The sequence below is a fragment of the Chiloscyllium plagiosum genome, unplaced genomic scaffold, assembly GCF_037043375.1.
Source record: "Chiloscyllium plagiosum isolate Xiang-an unplaced genomic scaffold, Cpla_swu_hap1 HiC_scaffold_31, whole genome shotgun sequence".
Classification (NCBI taxonomy): Eukaryota; Metazoa; Chordata; class Chondrichthyes; order Orectolobiformes; family Hemiscylliidae; genus Chiloscyllium; species Chiloscyllium plagiosum.
The window spans coordinates 54,736,417-54,757,074 of record NW_028270169.1 but is presented as its reverse complement, the minus strand read 5'-3'; the positions used below and the strand labels follow the sequence as shown (position 1 = coordinate 54,757,074).

The 20,658-nt window shown below is 40.9% G+C and overlaps 1 protein-coding gene across 1 annotated transcript in view; it reads right to left on the bottom strand.

The window, feature by feature from the left end:
• Window positions 1–314: 314 nt before the first annotated feature.
• Window positions 315–20,658, bottom strand: part of ankfy1 (ankyrin repeat and FYVE domain containing 1) — an 81,513-nt gene continuing 61,169 nt past the window's right edge. Inside the window, exons 16-25 of the mRNA XM_043718811.2 lie at window positions 17,707–17,825; window positions 16,763–16,919; window positions 15,376–15,576; window positions 13,381–13,557; window positions 11,823–11,970; window positions 10,086–10,176; window positions 9,593–9,717; window positions 7,934–8,080; window positions 5,087–5,177; window positions 315–3,576 (exon numbers count right to left, since the gene is read on the bottom strand). Coding sequence (XP_043574746.1) covers window positions 3,444–3,576; window positions 5,087–5,177; window positions 7,934–8,080; window positions 9,593–9,717; window positions 10,086–10,176; window positions 11,823–11,970; window positions 13,381–13,557; window positions 15,376–15,576; window positions 16,763–16,919; window positions 17,707–17,825 — 1,389 coding nt within the window. The 3' untranslated portion in view covers window positions 315–3,443. The remainder of the gene's footprint in view (window positions 3,577–5,086; window positions 5,178–7,933; window positions 8,081–9,592; window positions 9,718–10,085; window positions 10,177–11,822; window positions 11,971–13,380; window positions 13,558–15,375; window positions 15,577–16,762; window positions 16,920–17,706; window positions 17,826–20,658) is intronic.

Sequence of the window (20,658 nt, the reverse complement as noted above, 5' to 3'; positions counted from 1 at the left end):
GCAATATAGGTGAATGGTCCTGATTTGTTGCTAGTTGCGATTTCTATATACCAGGTTTCAGGCTTGACAACGCACTGCATATCAGCCAAGAGAAGGCCATCCACTGATCCTAGCCTCAGAGATACCATCACAATCTGAGAACCAGCCACGTGTGAGCTTCATACAGAATGTGCTCGGCCAGAATGAAGAGTGCTTGCTCTTCTTGCACACATGCTGGAAATCTAAATCGCAGTCTCCATTATATCATGTGAAACTTCAAATACACAAGCTCCTACATCGGAGAGAGCTTAAAAAAAAGAACCACACACAGGCACTGAGTTTTACCATTGTATTGTAATGTCTATCATTACAGCTGCATCCCTCACTGTGGCTGCCTAGGTACATGGTGGTTTCCAATACACTCATTTCACAGGGGCACAGGCAGCTGCCATTAAAGTAACACATCTCTGGCATAAGCCTCATTTTATGTGCGATCCACCTTTGGCGATTACAGACTTTAACCCTAGCAACTGTACAAGTGCACACAGTCAGTGCTGGTTACCAAAGAGAATGATATTGATTATCATTTCTCTAAAGCATCACTGCCAGCAATATCTTGGGTACTGTTCAATGACATTGCTGTACAGACTTACCTCACCTACACACTGTAAACATAAGTATACATACACCTTAAGACAATTCTGTGCAATAGGTTCAATGTTAGTGCAAAAACTTAGGCATTACTAAAACAATTTTTCTAATACTGAATAATGGATTAAATGGGGTTAAGGTCTGAAATGAATTTTAACCCATTGAGTGCTTGCTACTCAAACTAAACAGGTCTCACTAAATTAATTTGGTTTTTATTGGGAAGTTGAACTACAATTTTACTCGTCATTTTGTTCAAAAAGCATTCCCTTGCCCTGTTCTAGAATCAATACCTGAATATCAGAAACAGCTCTCAATGGGTTAAAAATCACATTACACAGGAGCAGACTCAAATACAAGGGCACAGGGCAACAGCGAGAGGAGATGGCATAAGATGTTGGTGCTTTTGGTGCAACTTGATTCCCTGCAAGTTATTACAGGCCTCGGGGATTGTAATTAAATCGGCCTGCTGGGGTAAAGGGGAAATGAGGGAGTTGGCATAAAGCAGCCTGAAAACCACTTCCACCATGTACACCAATATTGGCTGAAGAATCATAGCCCTTTCAAGTTCACTTTAAAAAGAACTGGAGGCAAGCTGTTCTAATAATCACAATTTAAAGAAAGCTTAACTGACCATCTTCAAAAGGACAGATGAAGAATGAAATGCTGGCTGGAATTACATTTTAAAGACATTAAAGACTTATTTAAAAAATATAGCGATGCAAAAGGAGGAGAGATCTCTGCTATGAACTCCTTCACATTGTTTCTCAAAGCTGTTAGTCAAAATATACGAACATTAATTGCTAAAGTGCCAGGGCAAATTGGAAAAATGATCTACTTGAAGGCCAGTATGTCTACAAAAACATGATCTCTTACAATTCTTAAATGTCTACACTATCCAGGTTTTCTAAGAGCTGAAAGTCTCTGGATTTATCTGCTGCTAAATCCCTGGTGGAAATAATGATAGATGACTTGATGCTGTAAAGTCAACTCTGATGCTGCGCTCACAGGACCCGGATATGATGGTGCAGTCACAATACATTTAAAAATAAAAAAGGAGAATGGCTTGAAATCTGGCCCAGAGTGTGATTAAAATTTCCCTTTGGAATAAATCCACCAACACGACCACAAATGGCCTCTGACAATGTTTTGGTTCAGAGCAGTAATCACTGAAACGTCTGAAAGTTTATTCAGATCTGCTTCATTACATTATTTAGCTCTGCTCACAAATGCACCAACATCAGAATACATGGAATGTGTACTCAACAACTGCTGACCTCCACCAAGAATGGAAACTAGAACTCTTTCCAAAAAGGTTGGATTTAGCCTTCATCCCACTCACTGGAGCAGAAACAAGCAATAACATACTCATAGCACAGAATTAGACAGTGGATGTAAATGCAGAATTTCAGCTGGTCACACATTCACTTGCAGCAACAGGCTTTACACCTGAACAGATCAATGCAATAAAGCTGAACATTACCAAAATATCTTGAAGCATTATCTAGCACAGTACAAAATGCATAAAATACAGGAATTGGTAGTCTGAAAATATTTCACACAAATTTGACGACTGTCAAGTGGCAATCCTTAGAATAGTGCTTTAATCAGTGTGACAACACAAATTAGAACATTGGTCCAAATTTAACCCTTTCCCCTTCAGCAAGGTCAACTTACACAGCATACCCAAAGAGGCCTTCCTAGTCTATTTTAGATACACAGACCCTTGAAGGCGCCCAGCACCAGCTAGTTAGAGAAGCAGCTCCAACCGGTCTTGGTTTTCCAGAGGGCCTGCAGTGAGCAGTAGCCGCCCCCTCCAGGATACCTGGTGGAACACAATTATCTGTATTGTGTGACATTGGGACAATTTGCAAACTGAGTTAGTGCTGCATGTGTTGCTCCATATAATGGACATTCAGGCAAACTGAACTAAAACTGGGGAGGTTTATCAACCATTGTTAAGTACTGTTTGTACAGCAAGATTGCCAAAGGCTCTATGAAGATTTTTTAAAACTTGTTCTCTCTCGTTCCAGTTTAAAAAGAGACTATATTCTATCATGTACATGACCACGCATTTGGTCTAAATAGGCAGCACTTCCCTTTTTAAATGCACAAACACATCTATTGGTAATAAAACATTGCTCTAAATTAGTGTTACTAAGTTTGTTCTTGCAGAGATGCAAACCAAGGATTATACATTCAGCTGCTGTCATCTATGATCAGATGATCTATGCAGATCAGAAACTTGACAACCAAACAGACACAGTTACCAGGTAGAGTCTACACAAGAAAAAAAAGACAGGCAATTCCCTCAAGTTGTTACTTGCCTTCACCCCCAGCCCCAAACCAGCTCGTCTATACTGTGTCACGCTTTGACATCTTTTACTGGATCAAGATGACATTGGACAATAACTATTGGGAATGGGAATGGGAAAAGTGTTATTTATAATCAATGAACTGGATTAAAAAGAAAGTACTAGCGAGATCAGAAGCTGGAGAGTGTTAATATGAAAGGTCCTGAATATTTCTACCATACTACCCTAAATCAGAATAGGGTCAAACCCAACCTCAGCCATAAGCACCAGCAGTCAATTCTGATTGATTCACATGGCTATACATCCATCCATTCACGTCAGAGTCCATTAATATACTGGAGAATCAAACAGCATAATTTCAATCGGAGTAACGTAATGCAGTCCCTCAAGTGTTCGGGCTTCTCTTCAAAAAGGTGCCAGTCCAATGTGAGTTCCCCACTGCTGGGAAGGCGCTGTGTAGTGCTGCTAAAACACTAATTATAATGGCAACTCCAACAAGGACTAAGAAACCCCACCCAGGGTCAGCACATCAAAGCAAATGTCGCACACCCTCACAGGCTTGTTCAGATCAAACTTGATGATGGGAATTTCCTTTGTTGAACACTTGTGACAGAGCAGTCGTCCACAATGGCGGCTGAGGGGACAGAGAGGACATGTATCAACACAGATCACAGCTCCTTCAAACACAGCAATGTTATTTCTCTCAATTACCCATACTCTGCCATTAAAAATTAGCAGAGCTGCATTTAACATTAAAACAGTATTTATTGAACAGAATAATTCACTTGTACTCAAAGTGAAACTGCAGATCGGAAACAAAAGCAGAAATTGCTGGAGAAACTGAAGCAGCATCTGTGGAAAGAGAAATGTTATTGTGCTGGAATAAGTCTGGAAAACAATGAGGGAACGTGTGAGGTTATACATTTTGGTGGAAGAGGCAGCAAACTATTTTCTAAATGGGGAAACATTTGGGAAATCTGAAGCATGAAGGGACTTAGGAGACATAGTTGAAGATTCTCAAGATTAATATGCAGGTTCAGTTCGCAATCAGGAAGGCAAATGGAATCTTAGCATTTATTTCCAAGAGGGCTAGAACACAAGAGCAAGAATTTACTGCGGAGTCTGGGTAAGGCTCTAGTCAGACCACTTTTGGAATATTGAGTGTGGTTTTGGGGCCCAGCATCGAAAGGAGGATGTGCTGGTCTTGGAGGAAGTCAAGAGGTGCTTGACAAGAACAACTTTCGAGACAAAGGGCTTGACATGAGCAGCCTTGAGGACACTGGCTCTGTCCTCAATCGAGTTAAGGAGGAGGGGGGGGGGAAATCTCATTGAAACTTACTGAATACTGAGAGTCTGAATACAGTGGACACCGAGAAGTTGGTTTCACTACAGGAGAGGCTAGCACCAGAAGGCACAGCCCTTCAGAACAGAGGAGGAATTGCTTCAGCCAAAGGGTGGTGAATCTGTGGAACTCATTACTGCAGAAGACTGTGGCGGCCCCATCATTGAGTGTATTTCAGACAGAGATATCTAGGTTCTTGATTAGTATAGGGATCAAATATTAGAGAAACAAGGCAAGAGAATGGGGTCGATACACAACAGCTACAATTGAATGGTAAAGCAGGCTCGGTGGGCCGAATGGCCCAATTCTGTCCCTCCATCTTATGGAGCATCTTGCCACAGATACTCCCAGATCTGTGGAGTTTCTCCTGCAATTTGTTCTCCCCTTTTTTTTAATAAGCCTGTTAACAGCTAATTAAGAGCGCAGGGTAGAACATGACAACTGGTTGGGGTTTAACCCGAAGGTCACCATGCCTCAGTCAAGAGGAAGAGATGTTTGGGGGAAATTGCCCCTTGAAAATAACCTCAGCCAGTGTGGGAATCAAACCTACACTGTTAGCATCATTCTGTATTGCAAAACAGCCTCCCAGCCAACTGAGGAAATCAACCTCCATTATTTGGGGGTTAATGCATCTTTAAAAAACAAAATTCAGTTTAAACATGAGTATTTGTTTTAAAAAAAAAAGGATGCAAAACATATTGGTCAAGGGCAACTAAGGATAAGTAACAAGTGCTGGCCCAGTCAGCAACACCCACACCCTACCAGTGATTTTAAAAAAAAGGTCATGCAAAAGGTAACGCACCAATGATGTTTTCGCATGGTAACTCCAAACTTGGAAATGCACTCAAAGCAATTCGAGCCCTCACACCATGGCGGCTCCTTGGACAGCATGTCTGAAAACAGCAACAATTAAATAGTTTGGAAGTTGTCAGATAATTTTTAGGTCTCCATCTCTTTTCCCAGAAATAAAGTGCACTGAACACAAAATTGTTTACATGCCGGTATCAGATTCTCAGGATGCAGTGATTCATTGACGAAAGAAATCGCCAGCCTCCTTTCAAAGGGCAATGGGGAGGGAAGTTAAAATCATGGCTAAGTCACACAGACGGAGAACACAAACACAGACGGAGACACAGGAATAGCATACAAACATTAAAAGAGGCTTGAGCCTTCAGACAAAATGACAAGAAGAAAGTGGAGTCCTATTGAAAGGGATAAGGGACATACCGCAAGGTGTTATCAAAAGCCCAGCATTTCATTGCACATATAAACAGAGTCTGATTAAACAAAGACTGCAGAATACAGAGTTTACACAATCAGTGTTTCCTTCACACACTGAAAAAAAACTTTTATATATGACCTTACATGAACAGTTTGAGCAACATAGTTGAATAACTGAAAAGATAGTGGAGATATTAGTAGTGATCTTCCAGGAATCACTGGTGTCAGGGAGGGTAACAGAGGACTGGAAAAAATCACTAACGTAATCTCACTGTTTAAAAAGGGAGTAAGGCATAAGACAGGAAATTACAGGCCAACTAGCCTGACCTCAATTATTGGTAAGATTTGGGAGCCCATTGTGAAGGATGAGATTTCTCAATACTTAGGAGTGCATGGTAAAGTAGGCAGAGTCAGCGTGGTTTCATCAAGGGAAGGTCGTGCCTGACAAATCAGTTAGAATTCTTTGAGGTGGTAACAAGGAGAGCCAATGGAGGTTATCTGCTTGGATTTCTAGAAGGCCTCTGACAACATGTGGCACAGGAGGAGGCCAAGTAAGATAAGGTCCCATAGTGGCAGATAGAAGCTTGGCTGTCTGGCAGAGAGTGGGGATACAAGGGTCCTTCTCACGATGGCAGCCGGTGACTAGTGGTGTTCCACAAGGGCCAGTGTTGGGACCACAGGTTTTCACTTTATACATTCATGATCTAGGTGAAGGCATTCTGGCTAAGCTTGCAGATGACACAAAGATAGGTTTTGGGGCAGGTAGCATTGAGGCGGCAAAGATGCTGAAGTAGGTGTTTGGACAGCTTAGGAGAATGGGCAAAGGAAGTGGCAGATGGAATAGAATGTGGGAAAATGAGATCATGCACTTTTGGTAGGAGGAAGAAAGGCATGGACTATTTTTAAATGGGGAGAAAATTCAGAATCTGAATCGCAAAAGGAATTGGAATCCTACTTCAAGATTCTCAAGTTAAAGTAGCAGGTTGAGCCAGTAGTTGGGAAAGTAAATACAAAATGTTGGCATTTATTTTGAGAGGACTAGAATATAAAAACATGGATGTTATTGAGGCTTTAAAAGACTCTGATCAGACCACATTTGGAGTAGTGAGCAATCTTGGGCCCCATACCTCAGGATGGATGTACTGGGCCTGGAGCAAGTGCAGAGGAGGCTCATGAGAATGATCCCAGAAACGAAAGGCTTAACATATGAGGAATGTTTGAGGACTCTGGGTCTGTCCTTGATGGCGTTTAGGAGGATTTTGAGGGGGGGGGGGGGGGGGGGGGGGGTTGAGGAGAAAGATCTGATTGAAACTTACAAAACACTGAACAGAGAGGACCATGGGAAGATGTTTCCATTAGCAGGAGGAGACTAGGACCCGGAGGGCACAGCTTTAAAATAAAGGGAAGACCTTTTAGAATGGAGATAAAAGGAAAAATTCCACCAGAAAATGGGGAATCTATGGAATTCATTGCCACAGAAGGCTGTGGAGGCCAGGTCATTGAGTATACTTAAAACAGCGATTCTTGATTGTCAAGGGGTAATCGAAGGTTACAGGAGCAAGCAGGAAAATGGGTTTGCGACACTTATCAGCCATGACTGAATGGTGGAGCAGACACATAGGAGCAGAAGTTAGGTCATTCAGCCCAATGCCTTTTGATCAGTTGTGACATCTACAACAAATCCCTCCCTAAAAAGCAACACCGTCAGAATTGAGGAAAAATTGCATTTTAAAGAAAATTAAGTTTAAACACTTGCATTTTATACATCCTAAAAAAAAACGTGGTCAACTGAGGTTCCTGCTCTTAATTTTGGAGCAGAAGTAGTTCAGTTTGAGCTAGGCAAGTATTACACTGTCTTACAAAGCTAGAAAAATTTACCCAAAGTCCTGAATCACAGTTTATAGAGTCAGAAGTCATCAAACCATACAGCAAAAGGAACAGACCCTGCAGTCCAACTCGTCCACACCAACCACACTTCCCAAATGGGACCTCGTCCTATTTGCCAGCATTTAGCCCACATCCCTCCAAACCCTTGCTATTCAGCTGTCCATCAAGATATACCCACCTCCACCATTTCCTCTGGCAGCTCGTTCCATACACGTACCAACTGCATGAAAAGTTACCTTTTTTAAAAAAAATCTTTCCCATCTCACCGTAAGTCTTCAGTTTTGACTCTCCCACCATGATAAAGAATAGAATATTACTTTCATCTCCTGTTAATAAACGATTCATGTTTGATGATAACCATTTCAGATGCCAATTGCAATACTGGAATTTAAACACTTAATGTATTGGTTACTAAGTGACTCTCCATTCAAGTACTAAACAAAACATTTGTAAAGGATTGCATGTGTTAAAAGGGCAGCTTATTAATTTTTGTTACTGTAAAGGGACCTGGTGAATAAATTGCCATGATTTTAAACATTACCTAGAAGCCTGAAGAGCAGCTGTTTGGTGGCCACCTGGTAATTAAAGATGTTGGTCCCTTGATTGTTGTTGACTCCCAGACGTGCTCCAGCTCGAACAATGGCCCGACACAGGTTAGCATTGCCCTTCATGTAAGCCAAAAGCAGGACTGCCAGCAAGACAGGTCACATGTTAAACCAGAAATACTGACAACACACTACACTACACCAACTCAGAGGCGCAATTTCTATTAATTCAAACATTACCTTCAGCTTGAGTTTTAATGCAAGGTGGCACAAAGCATAATCTTCCATAAAAGTGCAACAGTCAACATATGACCCAACTTCTACCATTTCAACAGATCAGCATCTCATTCCACATCATGTAATGCTTAGATTGTTTTAATGAGCTCTCAGACACTTGGCTTTAGGAGAGGGGACTGCTTCACAGGCAGCAGTTAATGCAAATAATTAGCTATTGGTGAAACAGCTTCTGCTCATCATTTTTTAAAAATTCTTCAATGAGATATAGAAATCACTGGTAGTCAGTTAGTTCTCACCCATCCTTAATTGCCACTCGAACGGAGTGGCTTGCCAGGCCATGTCAGTGGACATCTAAAGAGTCAACTACGTTATTGTGGATCCAGAGTCACTGATCGGCTAACAACCTCAGATTTCCTTCCCTAAAAAAGCCATTAATGAATAAGATGGATTTCTTAAAGATAAAGAAAAATTCAACATCCCAGATTTTATAAAATGGAACTTAAATTCCACCAGCTGTCATTGAGAGATTTGAATCCCCAGAGCATTACTAGTCCAGTGACATTACCATGCCCCTCTGGAATTATTAATGCTTTCCTTTAGGCTAGGCTAAGGAAATTCAAAAATTAAAAATAATTAAAATCTAAGACCAACAGGTAATGTTTTAAGAAACAGAGCTGCTGCTCAACAGCCCCAATAATCTATTCCTGTTTCGATTTCATGGGATTACCTGTGCATCTCACACTCACTCAGATTGCATAAAACAAACATGAGACATATCCACACCAGTGAAACATACAGCATCATACTGCTAGTGTATCAGCTGAGAGATAGGCAGGTGAGACGTGCAGAATATAACACTGCACTGGGGATATGGTCACTGAATCTGGTATGGGAGGCACTGACCCAAAAAAAAAAAAATCACCAGATGGTTCTCACTCCATTCTGTCTCTCCCCAAGTTCACGTCACCTCCAGTACATGTTCCAACATTTGCCAAGTTATACAACAGCATTTTGCAGCTGTGGTTTAAGGATTCTTCCAAATTCTAACCGTTTCATCCTGCACGGATGCAGATCATACTCTTCTTGGGATGCTGAACAGATTTGGAGTCTTCCTATGTAGTCACTATCTGCAATAAGAGGATTAAATATGTGGTTTCCACCTCCTGGATATCTTCGCACTAAAATTCCAGTGTAATTCTGCTCCATATTGAGAAGCATGCATCTGAGACCAGCCAGTACAATTCATAATTCATCAATTTTGGATTACCAAGGGAAAATTAAATCCTGAGTGGTGTCAAGTTGTCTCAAGTAGCAATAACCACAGACTTGAAAAATAATGTCAGAAGCACTATACTCTATAGATTTTTAAATACTACTACACTTGAGGAGCTGATTTTGCCAATCAGTTGAATGCTTACCTGTGTTGCCTTCAGAATCTGGCTTATCCAAGGGGTAGTCAGGCATACATTCCAAGAAAAGTTCAAAGATGGTTGCTGCATTTTCCTTCCCATAATGTCCCAAGACATGCATAGGTGACTGCCCCCTATGAACAGGGCAAAAGAACAATCAGAATATCACCAACCACCATTGATTTGAGTGTAGATACAGAAACAAGCAGCCTTTACATTAGCATTGCCTGCAATAAATGCTCGGAGGCTAATGATTCTGTGGAACATTTGTTTGCTGTTTAATTGGATCAAAAACCTTAAAAGTGAAGTGAAAACTGGTTCATCACTAATACCAACCGTAATTCCAAAGTTAGTGTATTCATTTCAAACTCTCTTCATAAGTCAGGCAACATACCCTTATCAGTCAGTCAATGGAGCACCACACACATTTTCTACAGACACACACACTGAACTGGAAACTTTAGATCTCATATAAGCTTCCTTCAGTCTTGGACGGTCATACCTCAGATTGAAGACTTCAGCATCAACACTACATTCGGTTAGAAGGACACGCACGACGTTCAGGCGGCCGTGCATAACTGCCAAGTGAAGAGCTGCCAAACAACAGTTAAAAGATCAGAGATTCATTTCGGCTAACAGAAAACAGATACACCAAGATGTCGCTCAGCCTACGTTGCAGTTGGTGTGTTAATAAAACCCAAATCCTGAATATGGTCTTTTGAGTATTCCAGAGATTGTGTTTCACTTTCCCCCCCCCCACCTCCCACACCTGACCAGATTTTAAATCCTATATAACAATTGATACAAATGAATGATTGAACACAACAGCAAAACATTGAACAGTACCAGAGTCACAGATCAGTTATCCAAGTCATACTAGCTTGCCTATACCAAGTTCGGTAACTTCAAAGCTAGCTTCCTTAGTTAACTGTAAGCAAACAAGAGTTGGTGGGGGGGGCTGGGGGCATAACAAATCTGGCAGTGACTTAAACTGGACCAGAAACCACAGCAGACCCGCATCATTAACTCTCTCTCTCTCTGCAGACCCTGCCAGACCAGCTGAACTTTTTCTAGCTTTTTTTTTGGTATGTCAGATTTTCAGCATTCAGGACTGTGTTAAGACATAGCAGCTTTGATCTACAAGGGAGCTTTACTCTTTTGAGATATATTCCATTCTTTTACAATAGTCCTCATTCTGTCGAGCACCATATCTCACCGACAGCCAGCAAAAAAAGTGATAATTTTAAAATCTGTTCATGTTGCAGCAAAAAGTAACTGTACAAAGCTGACTGAATCGTAAGCCAAGGATAATGAGGCATAGCTACCTTTAGTTCAGACTCTACATAAAGCGATTTTAGTCAACCTGCTCAGATGTATTACAACACCTTTGCAGCAGGTGGGAGTTGAACTTGGGAGGGAGGGATACGGGTATTGTGCTGCAAGGATCCCAAAAGACTCCACATTTCCCCTCAAATACAGATCAGCTGTTGCCGGGGAACACTTTGGTTTTGGGTCCACTGATAATCAGCTCACTATCAACATCCTGACTAATGTGACACCAATCTCAGACTCTCATTTTACAGATCTTAATTCAGCAGCACTCTCCATAACCTCTATTCATTTACTCTTACAGATCTACCATTTAGAATCGCAAATGCTCTTTATCTGCTCCATACACAGCACCATATCCAACCTCCGAGGCTGACTATTCTAGCTCCAAGCTCAGCTGTCAAAAGGTGTTGTGGAAATCAACCACTTACATGGCCCTGGCCTCACATCACCATTGAAGGAAAGGGTTAAATAACAAAATGCTCCCAGATTGAAATACCCGAAAATGAGCCCAACTGTGGACAAATGGATAATGTTATAAAACATGTATTATGGAGACAGCCATGATGCAAAAGATATCTTCCTTCCTTGTCCATTTCTGTCCTCATGAATCCTCAATTCCATTGCTTAACTCGCAGCTAAGCCTTTAGCTGAAGACATACCAAGTTCTGGAACTGCATATTGTAATTTCTACAATATATCTAATCAAATAATGTCTTGCCCAGACTGTTCCTAAAATTGCCTTCTCTGGCTATAGTGTAAAATTCAAGCTTCCTAGATGATGTCTTGTGATGTCTTGCATTAAAAGGTCACAAAAAGTTTAAGGTGCAGTTCAGAAAGTGGTTTCAAAAAGCATGTTTAACAAGGAGTGGTCGCAACTGTTTAGTCATTTCATGCAAAAATCTCCTACCGTTGTTCCCATTCTCATCAACAGCAGAAAATTCCACACCATTCTCCAGAAGTACCGAACAGATAGTTGGCAGGTCCTGTTGAGCTGCCAGATGGAGAGCATTCTGACGGTGTTTCGTTAGCTCATTCACCTTGGCCCCTGCAAGCAGCTGAAACACAGGAAATACTCACTGGGGTAATATGGATCACAAACAATCAAAGCTGAAAAGGTGTTGCTGGAAAAGCGCAGCAGGTCAGGAGAACAGGAGAATCGACATTTCGGGCATGAGCCCTTCTTCAGGAAGAAGGGCTCATGCCCGAAACGTCGATTCTCCTGCTTTTTGGATGCTGCCTGACCTGCTGCGCTTTTCCAGCAAAACTTTCAGCTCTGATCTCCAGCATCTGCGGTCCTCACTTTCTCCAAACAATCAAAACCAACAACACTTTCATTTGACAGCAAGACAAAAGAGGAAAAACCAAAGCAAGTTATATAAAACTTAACAGAAAACAGGGATATATAATTGAGGAATAAAAACCTAGCAATGTAAAGCAACCCTGACAAGAGTAATTTGTTTTGGAGTCTTGGACCACATGGTATAATCATTAATAGGTTCAATAGTGCAACACAAAACAAGAATGAGTTGTAACGTACGGATAATCTAAGCTCATCTACGTCAAAGGCTTACACTCAGTTTGCAGAGTTCAAACATTACACTGACAGGGATAGGACAAGGAATAGGCAGGAGAAATGGAATAATGGAGACTGTATAAGCAAAATGTTTCCAAAGACTCATTTGCAAGAATGGTGTGAAACCTCAATTTATTCCTGGTGACCAAACAAATACTAGAATATAAATCAGGGCACAGAGCTATCATGGTCTTGCAACCAGCAACAAAATAAGCTTAAAATGATTCTTTACTTCATAACTTCTATTCCTATGCAATATCTAATAAAAATGGCCATTTACATCTGCATGACTTTCTTAGATTCAATCCAACTGTTACAAAGGTGCACAGTCAAGCGTTGACCAAGGTTCGACAAAAGTTTACTATAACAACTTCAGTACTTTTCAATGCATTGCATCTACAAATAAAAAACTCTGGTGCCAGTTTTAACCATGATTTTAGTATCTGCACCTCTCCAGCTCCTTTTGCTGTCCCATTCAGCCGCACTCTGCAAACAGCACATTGCCTCCTTGATTCCTGCTATATGAACCATGTATAAGAGTTTGACTGGTTGAGTCTGAGTCTTGGAATTATAAGACTGCCCTCATGCCACTAGAGGGAGGGAGAGAGGGAGAGAGGGCGATACCCCCCCCCCCACCCCCCAGCCCCTTGCCACCTCAGCAATTCAGTCTCTACTCTAGCAAAGTTAAACAATTGCAGGTCATCTTCAGACTTACTCCACTATCAGCGTTGCTCCCTCAATTGGTCTGGTCTAAAGGAGGTCTTAGCCCCAAACCTTAAACATTGCTGCAAAGTTCATTACCTTATTCTACCATAATATTTGAGTTACAGTACATCAGGGGAAGGCAATAAGCACTTCTAGAAATCTCAGTGTACCATCACATTGTGCTTACCAGATTACGGACTATTATCTCAGAGCCCGCTTGTACTGCAAGGTGCAGTGGTGTAAGCTTGGATGCATCCTGCACTCGGGAGTTCACGTTAGCCTGCACGCTAATCAGGAAGAGCACACTCTCAATGTCAGAGTTCTGTACAGCAATGTGAAGAAAGTTTCGTCCCTTGTTATCAACCTGTTAGCAGGGAGATTAGAATTGCACACATTATTCCAATAGTGGTCTAACTAATGTCCTGTACAGGCCCATAATCCCCTCCTATTCATAAATGCATCCAGATGCCTTTTAAAATGCTGTAATTGTACCAGCCTCCACCACTTTCTCTGGTCACTCAATCCATACATGCACCCCCCCCCGAATGAAAACGTTGTCCCTTTCGGTCCTTTCTAAATATTCCTCCCCTCACCCTAAACCAATGCCCTCCAGTTTTTGATTCCCCTACCCCAGAGAAAAAGACCCTGGCTATTTACCCTATCATATCCCTAATGATTTTATAAAGAGCCTCCCATGTTCAAGGGAAAATAGCTCCAGTCTATTCAGCCTTCTAGCTCAAACCCTCCAATCTTGGTGACATCCTTGTACATCTTTTCTGAACCCTTTCAAGTTTCACAACATCCTTCCAAAGCAGGGAAATCAGAATTGCACACATTATTCCAATAGTGGCCTAACCAATGTCTTGTACAGCTACAAGATGACCTCATTTCCTATACTCAATGCACTGACCAATAAAGGTAAGCATACCAAATACCTTCATCATTCTCCTGTCGACCTGTGACTCCACTTTCAAGGAGCTGAGCCTGCACTCCAAGGTTGCTTTGTTCAGCAACACTCCCCAGGAGTGAAGGTGTGAAAAGTCCTATCCCGATTTGACTTTCCAAAATGCAGCATCTCACATTTGTCTAAATTAAAGCCCATGTGCCACTCCACAATACATTAAAGTTCCAAGTGACAAACTTATCAAGTTAAGGCTACTGTGTGCTTAATCTTGGAATTTATAATTAAAATCATTTGGTTTGTTGTATTTTAAATTTGTTTTGATAATTTTTTGTTAAAACAATATCTGCAATATTGCATACTCACATTCCAGTGACAGACTAATCCATTAGAATGAAAATGAACCTAAACAGAATTTATTAAGTGAGGTTTCTGTCTGGGATTTCACTGGTCTTAGAAGATCAGTTAGAATCATAACAAAAACAATACAGTTGATCTTTGAACAGAACATTATAAAGGATACCAAGCCTAGGCCATGCAGCAAGCAAACTACCTTCTCCCTTGCTCATCCTTTTGCTTCCTTTCCCCGCATATACTTATCCAGCTTCTTATTAAATGCATCTATTCTATTCACTTTCACTACTGGTGGGGATTGAAGTGAAGTTAGACAAAGTAAAGAAGTATTTCTGCTGAATTCCACATTTGATACTCTGGGGGCTACAATACATTGATTACCAATGGATTTGTTCTTCCCCACACACCAGGGAACAGAATCTAAAATATTCACAAAATCTCTCATTCCACAGAACGTTTTAGGAACACAGTCTCTATTCCAACTACTCATGTCAGTCCAGGCTACCAACTGTGTGACAAACTACAACACATTTAAGGACAATTTCCAGTACAGAACCGGATGTCAGTCAAGACACCTATTAAGGGAACCCAGCTGATTCAAACCTAGGTTACAGAGATTAAAGTACTGTGCTAATATACAATCATATCCACATTCACTTTTAAATCATATCTGCGTCAAATGTAGTATTTTTACTACCTAGCTAGAAATAACTAGCTTAGATAGATAACAGTGTCAAGCAGCAAGCTGAATAATTTTAAAATATGCAAGCTGATCTTTTTCAGTTTGGACCTAGTTATTCCAAGTTTCCAACTCAGACCTCAACACTCAGTAATCCTGCAGCCGTCAGACCAGTCAACTTCTTTCAATCAAAATGATGTGAAATACCACAATCAAAAAAAAAGTAGTGTGGTAAGTGTCACTCTTGCCTGTTCAGCTGCCCCTGGCTCCCGTTTGAGGATAGACTCTGCGGCCTTGTTGTTCTTGTAGGTCATAGCACAGGCAAACGGCGTGAGACCCTGCCGATCCCTTACATTTAACCGGATATCAGGATGAGAGATCAGAAGCTGAATGATTACACTGTGCTGGTTGCTAATAGCAACATGGATCGGAGTCCTTCCCTCAGCATCCTTGAAAATTTAAAAAGGAAAGCTTGTTACCTGAGCATAATTGGTCAAAGGCATTAACACCAAGATTAGCATTCACAACATGATCTGTTCTACCAATTTTATGTAACCTACCAGGTTGCAACATTAAGACACATTATACAACAGAAACTCTACTGCTGATTTCTGTTGATACTTAATTTATGGGCAAGTAAAATATTCAGGACCAGGCTAAAGTAGTTTCTGAAACTAACCAAGTTAGCATTGTGTATTTTTGAAAACAATGTCTAATGTCAGCAATTCTTTAGTTGCCACCTGCTACATTGGTCAAGCAGCCATTTGAATAAGAGTTGGGAAAACGACCATCAGCAGCACAAACATTAAAACCCAGTAAGGAGGGGGACACAAACAACTCAAGTATTATTTTGGTGAATGCCATATTGCTAAAATTTCAGAGCCCAGAAAATGCTGGAACAGACTCTAGTCAGACAGCTTCTGTGGAGAAGAACAAAGTTAATGTTTCAGGTTGCTGACCTTTCACCAGAACTAGAAATTGCAACGAAAGGTCATTGATATGAAACATGAACATAATCTCTCCACTGACAGAAATGAAACTTCACTTTTAGTTCAGAACTCCATTGCATCTTTACCCGACTGCCCAGGCACACTCACCCACTCTGCAAAGGAATCAGCAGTAGTCTCTTTAGCCCAGATACCTAACAGTAATTTCTGCTGAATAATCCTTCAGGTTTCTGTGTATTTCTGTTATAAAGAGGTCACCTTTAACTCAATGTGCTTTTTCATCAGAATTTGGAAAACAGATATTTCCAAAAGATACAATTCAGGGCTTGAGGCACAATAATTTCAACCGTCAATGTATAAATGAGAGCGCTTGGTTAGAGTTGTATTCAGAAACAAATAAGCATCAGTCTTCTGTTACTTTCTCATTCCATTCTTCACATTTCCCCCATTTTCTGTGACCGTACCCTTTAATAATTTTTCCCGAAACCACAGTTTTACACAAGAAAAAGGTCAAAATACTTCAGGGTGAATTCATCCATTGCTTAAAAGTGGGTCATCGCAGCAACAATAGTGCAAGGACAGAGACAGCAAAATTTCTTTTATGTTTAAACCTACCTCAGCATGTCCAGTAAGTATAACCAGCCAAAATATGTCTGAAATAAATAGTCTCTCGTCTCCAATCACTGACCTGTGTATTTACATTGGCACCAAACTCCAGAAGGCACTGCACTATTTCTTCAAGGCCCCAGCTTGCTGCCATGTGTAATGGTGTCTGTCCATCACGTGCCTCCTCATCACCTTCACCATTGGGACCTGGTCGCCTTGGACTGTTTCCATCACACCCACTGGAAGTGAAACAAAGTTGTTATGGCTCTATGGGTGTATCCACTGACTTGAGTGTTATGACTAAGCTTTCTAATTGATTTAGCAGTGGAAAAATACTGAATCATTCTTCCTCATCCATGGGGATCAATATCTAGCCATTAATCAAATGCGCATTATTTGCACCACATTTTGAAATATCATGGCGCTATTGGATTTTAAAATGTAAAAGCTTGTACAATTTGCAGGATTTTTTTTTAAAAAATGAAGTACAGTTCCAGAAACGGACACTGATATTTAAACAGTTGTTTGAGCCTGTTTTCAGGAACTCTAGACCGTCTGCCCTTTTGTCTTAATCTTCAGAAGAGAAGCTCATTCACGAAACAACACTAGGGAGGGGGTCAGGGTTAATTCATTGCTCTCATTTACGGATCATGAACACCAGTTATCAGAAATTCCTCAAACAAAAAAAGAAACCAGCAGAAAGCAAAGGCTACATCACTAGCCAGTCTGTCAAAGTGACCAACTTCAAAACAATGGATTTACTCAAGAAACATCTGAACAGCTAGGGTGCACAGTACCTTCCCTCCCAGTGTTACAAGCTGGATGGCTCGGAGAACTTGGAAGTCACTAATAATCAGAAAACTTAAGGACTTATAACATTTGTAATGACTAGTTGGAATTTTATTTTATGCTTTGCTTCAAAAAATTTATTCTACAAAAGTAGACCGTTAGGAAGAGATCTGAAGGGCTATATTGCAGTTTTGCAAATAATAATTAATACAGCAGTTTTAACATCACAATCTACACCTGCGAATGAGGAAGCAGCCAGAGTTTTCATTATTTTCATCAATAGCTCGATGTAACAGAGTCTGCAGACATCCCCCAGGTCCAGGACCCCAACATGTTGCATCACAGCCATGTCTGACCTGAAATTAAACAGAGGTTCCAGTTGAAAGTGAAGTTTGCCATGTTGGAACGGGAGCAGGCTAATTAGTCCCTCAAGCTCCTTCACTATTAAAAGGAGATGATAACTGATATATCCATCTTTGCTTTGTATCCTTTAACACCTTTGGTTGATAAATAAAAACAAATCATTTTTTAAAAAAAATTATTGATCCAGTATCAATTGCTTTTTGACCAAGAGCATTTTGAAGGTTCTCTGAAGAACCACTTCCAGGCTTCACTCCTTAAGGACTGCTTCTATAAACCCGAGTGCTCAACTTAACTAGCAAAAATAGCTTCTCTCCTTCTACCCTCCCACTTCTGCTTGAAGTTGTGTTCCAATAAGAAAAAAAATATATAGACAAAAAATGTCAGATTCTGTTTTTCTCAAAGGCCAATGCAAATGCAGTGTTATGGAGCAGCTTGATCCAACCACAAGACAGGATTGGTCATTACAGCTTTGAGATCAGTTAAAGCTGCTCATCTGGAACTTGGTGAAATGCCACTTGGACGTTTAGGTATATCAGAGTCAGAGTCACTCAGCATGGAAACAGATTCTTTGGTCCAGTCCAAACTGAACATAATCCTAAACTAAACTCACCCTGTCTGTGTCTGGCCCATATCCCTCCAAACCTTATCTATTCATGCACTTATCCAAATGTCTTTTAAACATTGGAATTGTATCTGCATCCACACTTCCCCAGGAAATTCAGTCCATATGCAAACTACCTTCTGTAAAATATTTGCCCCTCATGTCTTTAAATCTTTCTCCTCTCACCTTAAAAATATGCCCTTTAGTCTTGAAATCCCCCATCCTTGGGAAAAGGCACCTACCATTAACCCTACCTACACCTCAATTTTGTAAACCTCTAACAAGGTCACCTCACAATCTCCTGTGCTTTAGTAAACAAGGTCCCAGTATCTCTTATAGCTCAAACATTCCACACCTGGCAACATCCTGTAAACCTTTTCTGAATCCTCGCCAGCTTAATAATATCCGTCCTATAACTGGGTGACCAGAACTGGACATAGTGCTCCAGAAGAGGCCTCACCAATGTCCTAAACAACCTCAACATGACTTCCCGACTCCTATACTCAAAAGGAGTGAGCAATCAAGACAAGATGTGGAGGAGCCAGTGTTGGACTGGGGTGTACAAAGCTAAAAATCACAACACAAGGTTATAGTCCAACAGGTTTTTGTTTGGAAGCACGAGCTTTCAGAGGACTGCTCCTTCAGATTCAGGAGTGTAGCACTGGAAAAGCACAGGTCAGGCAGCATCCGAAGAGCAGGAGAATCGATGTTTCGGGCATAAGCCCTTCAAAGCAGTCCTCATTTTCTCCTCCCTGCTCCTTCGCCAGGTAGCTCACACCTTTTTAGCCAGTCTAAATGTGACACAAACTTCAAAGAATTATGTACCTGAACCCCTAAGCCCCCTCTGTTCTACAATACCATCCAAGGTCCTACATTAAATTGTGCAAGTCTTGTCCTTATCCATTGTACAAAAATGCAATACTTCACATTTGTCCAAATTGAACTCCTCCTGCCATTATTCAGCCCTTGACCCACTTGATCAAGATCCTTTTGTAATCTTAAAACATTCTTCACTGTCTATTATGTCACCAAACTTACTAGCCATGCCTATATTTCATAGTTTACCATTTATATAGATGATTCAAAGAGGACCCAGAACCAATCCTGTGGAACACTGCTGGTGACAGACCTCCAGTCCAAAAAACAACCCTCCACCACCTCTCTAACACCTGCTTTAAACCAGTTATGTATCCAATTGGCAAGTTCACCCGGAATCCCACTGACCCAACTTCATTAGTCTATCAGGCTGAACCTTGTCAAAGGCTTTAGTAAAGTCCAAGTAAACTATTGCTTTGCCCTCCATCTTTTCATTAACTTCCTCTAAAAACTCAATTTTTTGACAATTTTCTTCACATGAAACCATGCTGACTCTCCCTAAACATTTTGTGGCCCTCTGAATGTTGCGAGATCCTATCCTTTTAGAATCACCGACAACTTACCCACAGTTGAAGTCAGACTCACAGGTCTACAGTTCCCTAGTTTCTCCTTACAACCCTTCTAAAAAGGCACATTAGCCACCCTCCAGTCATCAGACATCTCATCCATAGTTATAGAGATATTGCAAATATTTCTGCAAGGGGCCTCAAAATTTCCTCTAACTTCCCAGAGTGTTCTGGGATACATTAGATCAGAACCCAGAGATTTTTCCACCTTTAGATTCTCCAAGGCCTGCAGAACTTTCTCCTTGATAATGTGAAGAATTTGAAACATCAATGGTTTATTTCCCCAACTTCTCTAGCCTCCATTTCTTCCTCCACAGTAAAAGATGATGCGAAATATCACTCCTGGGTTTCAGCAAAAAGACAGCCATTTTGATCTTTAAGGGGCCCTACCTGGTCTCCAGTTACCGTCTTACTCTTAATGTACTTAACCTTTTCAGATTATTCTTAACCTTAACTGCGAAATCATAGAGAAGTAATATCCCAAGCGCACACAAAGTGATTGAAGGCATTGGTCAGGTGGAAGCATAGGCCAAAATCAAAAAAAATACATCCCTCCATGGATGTGTAATGCACATTTTTAACTGAAGTTAAGCGCAGACTAAAATCTGCAGGATCCCTGCACTTCCATATAATGAGAGTTCTTAAACAAGGAAAAGAATAAATACATTGTCACAATGAATCACACAACCTTTTTAAATTTAAAAGCCTCTTCTAATCTTCCAAAGGTTTCTCTGGCAGGTAAAATAAACCGCATTTACATAATACATTTTAGCGATCATAGGA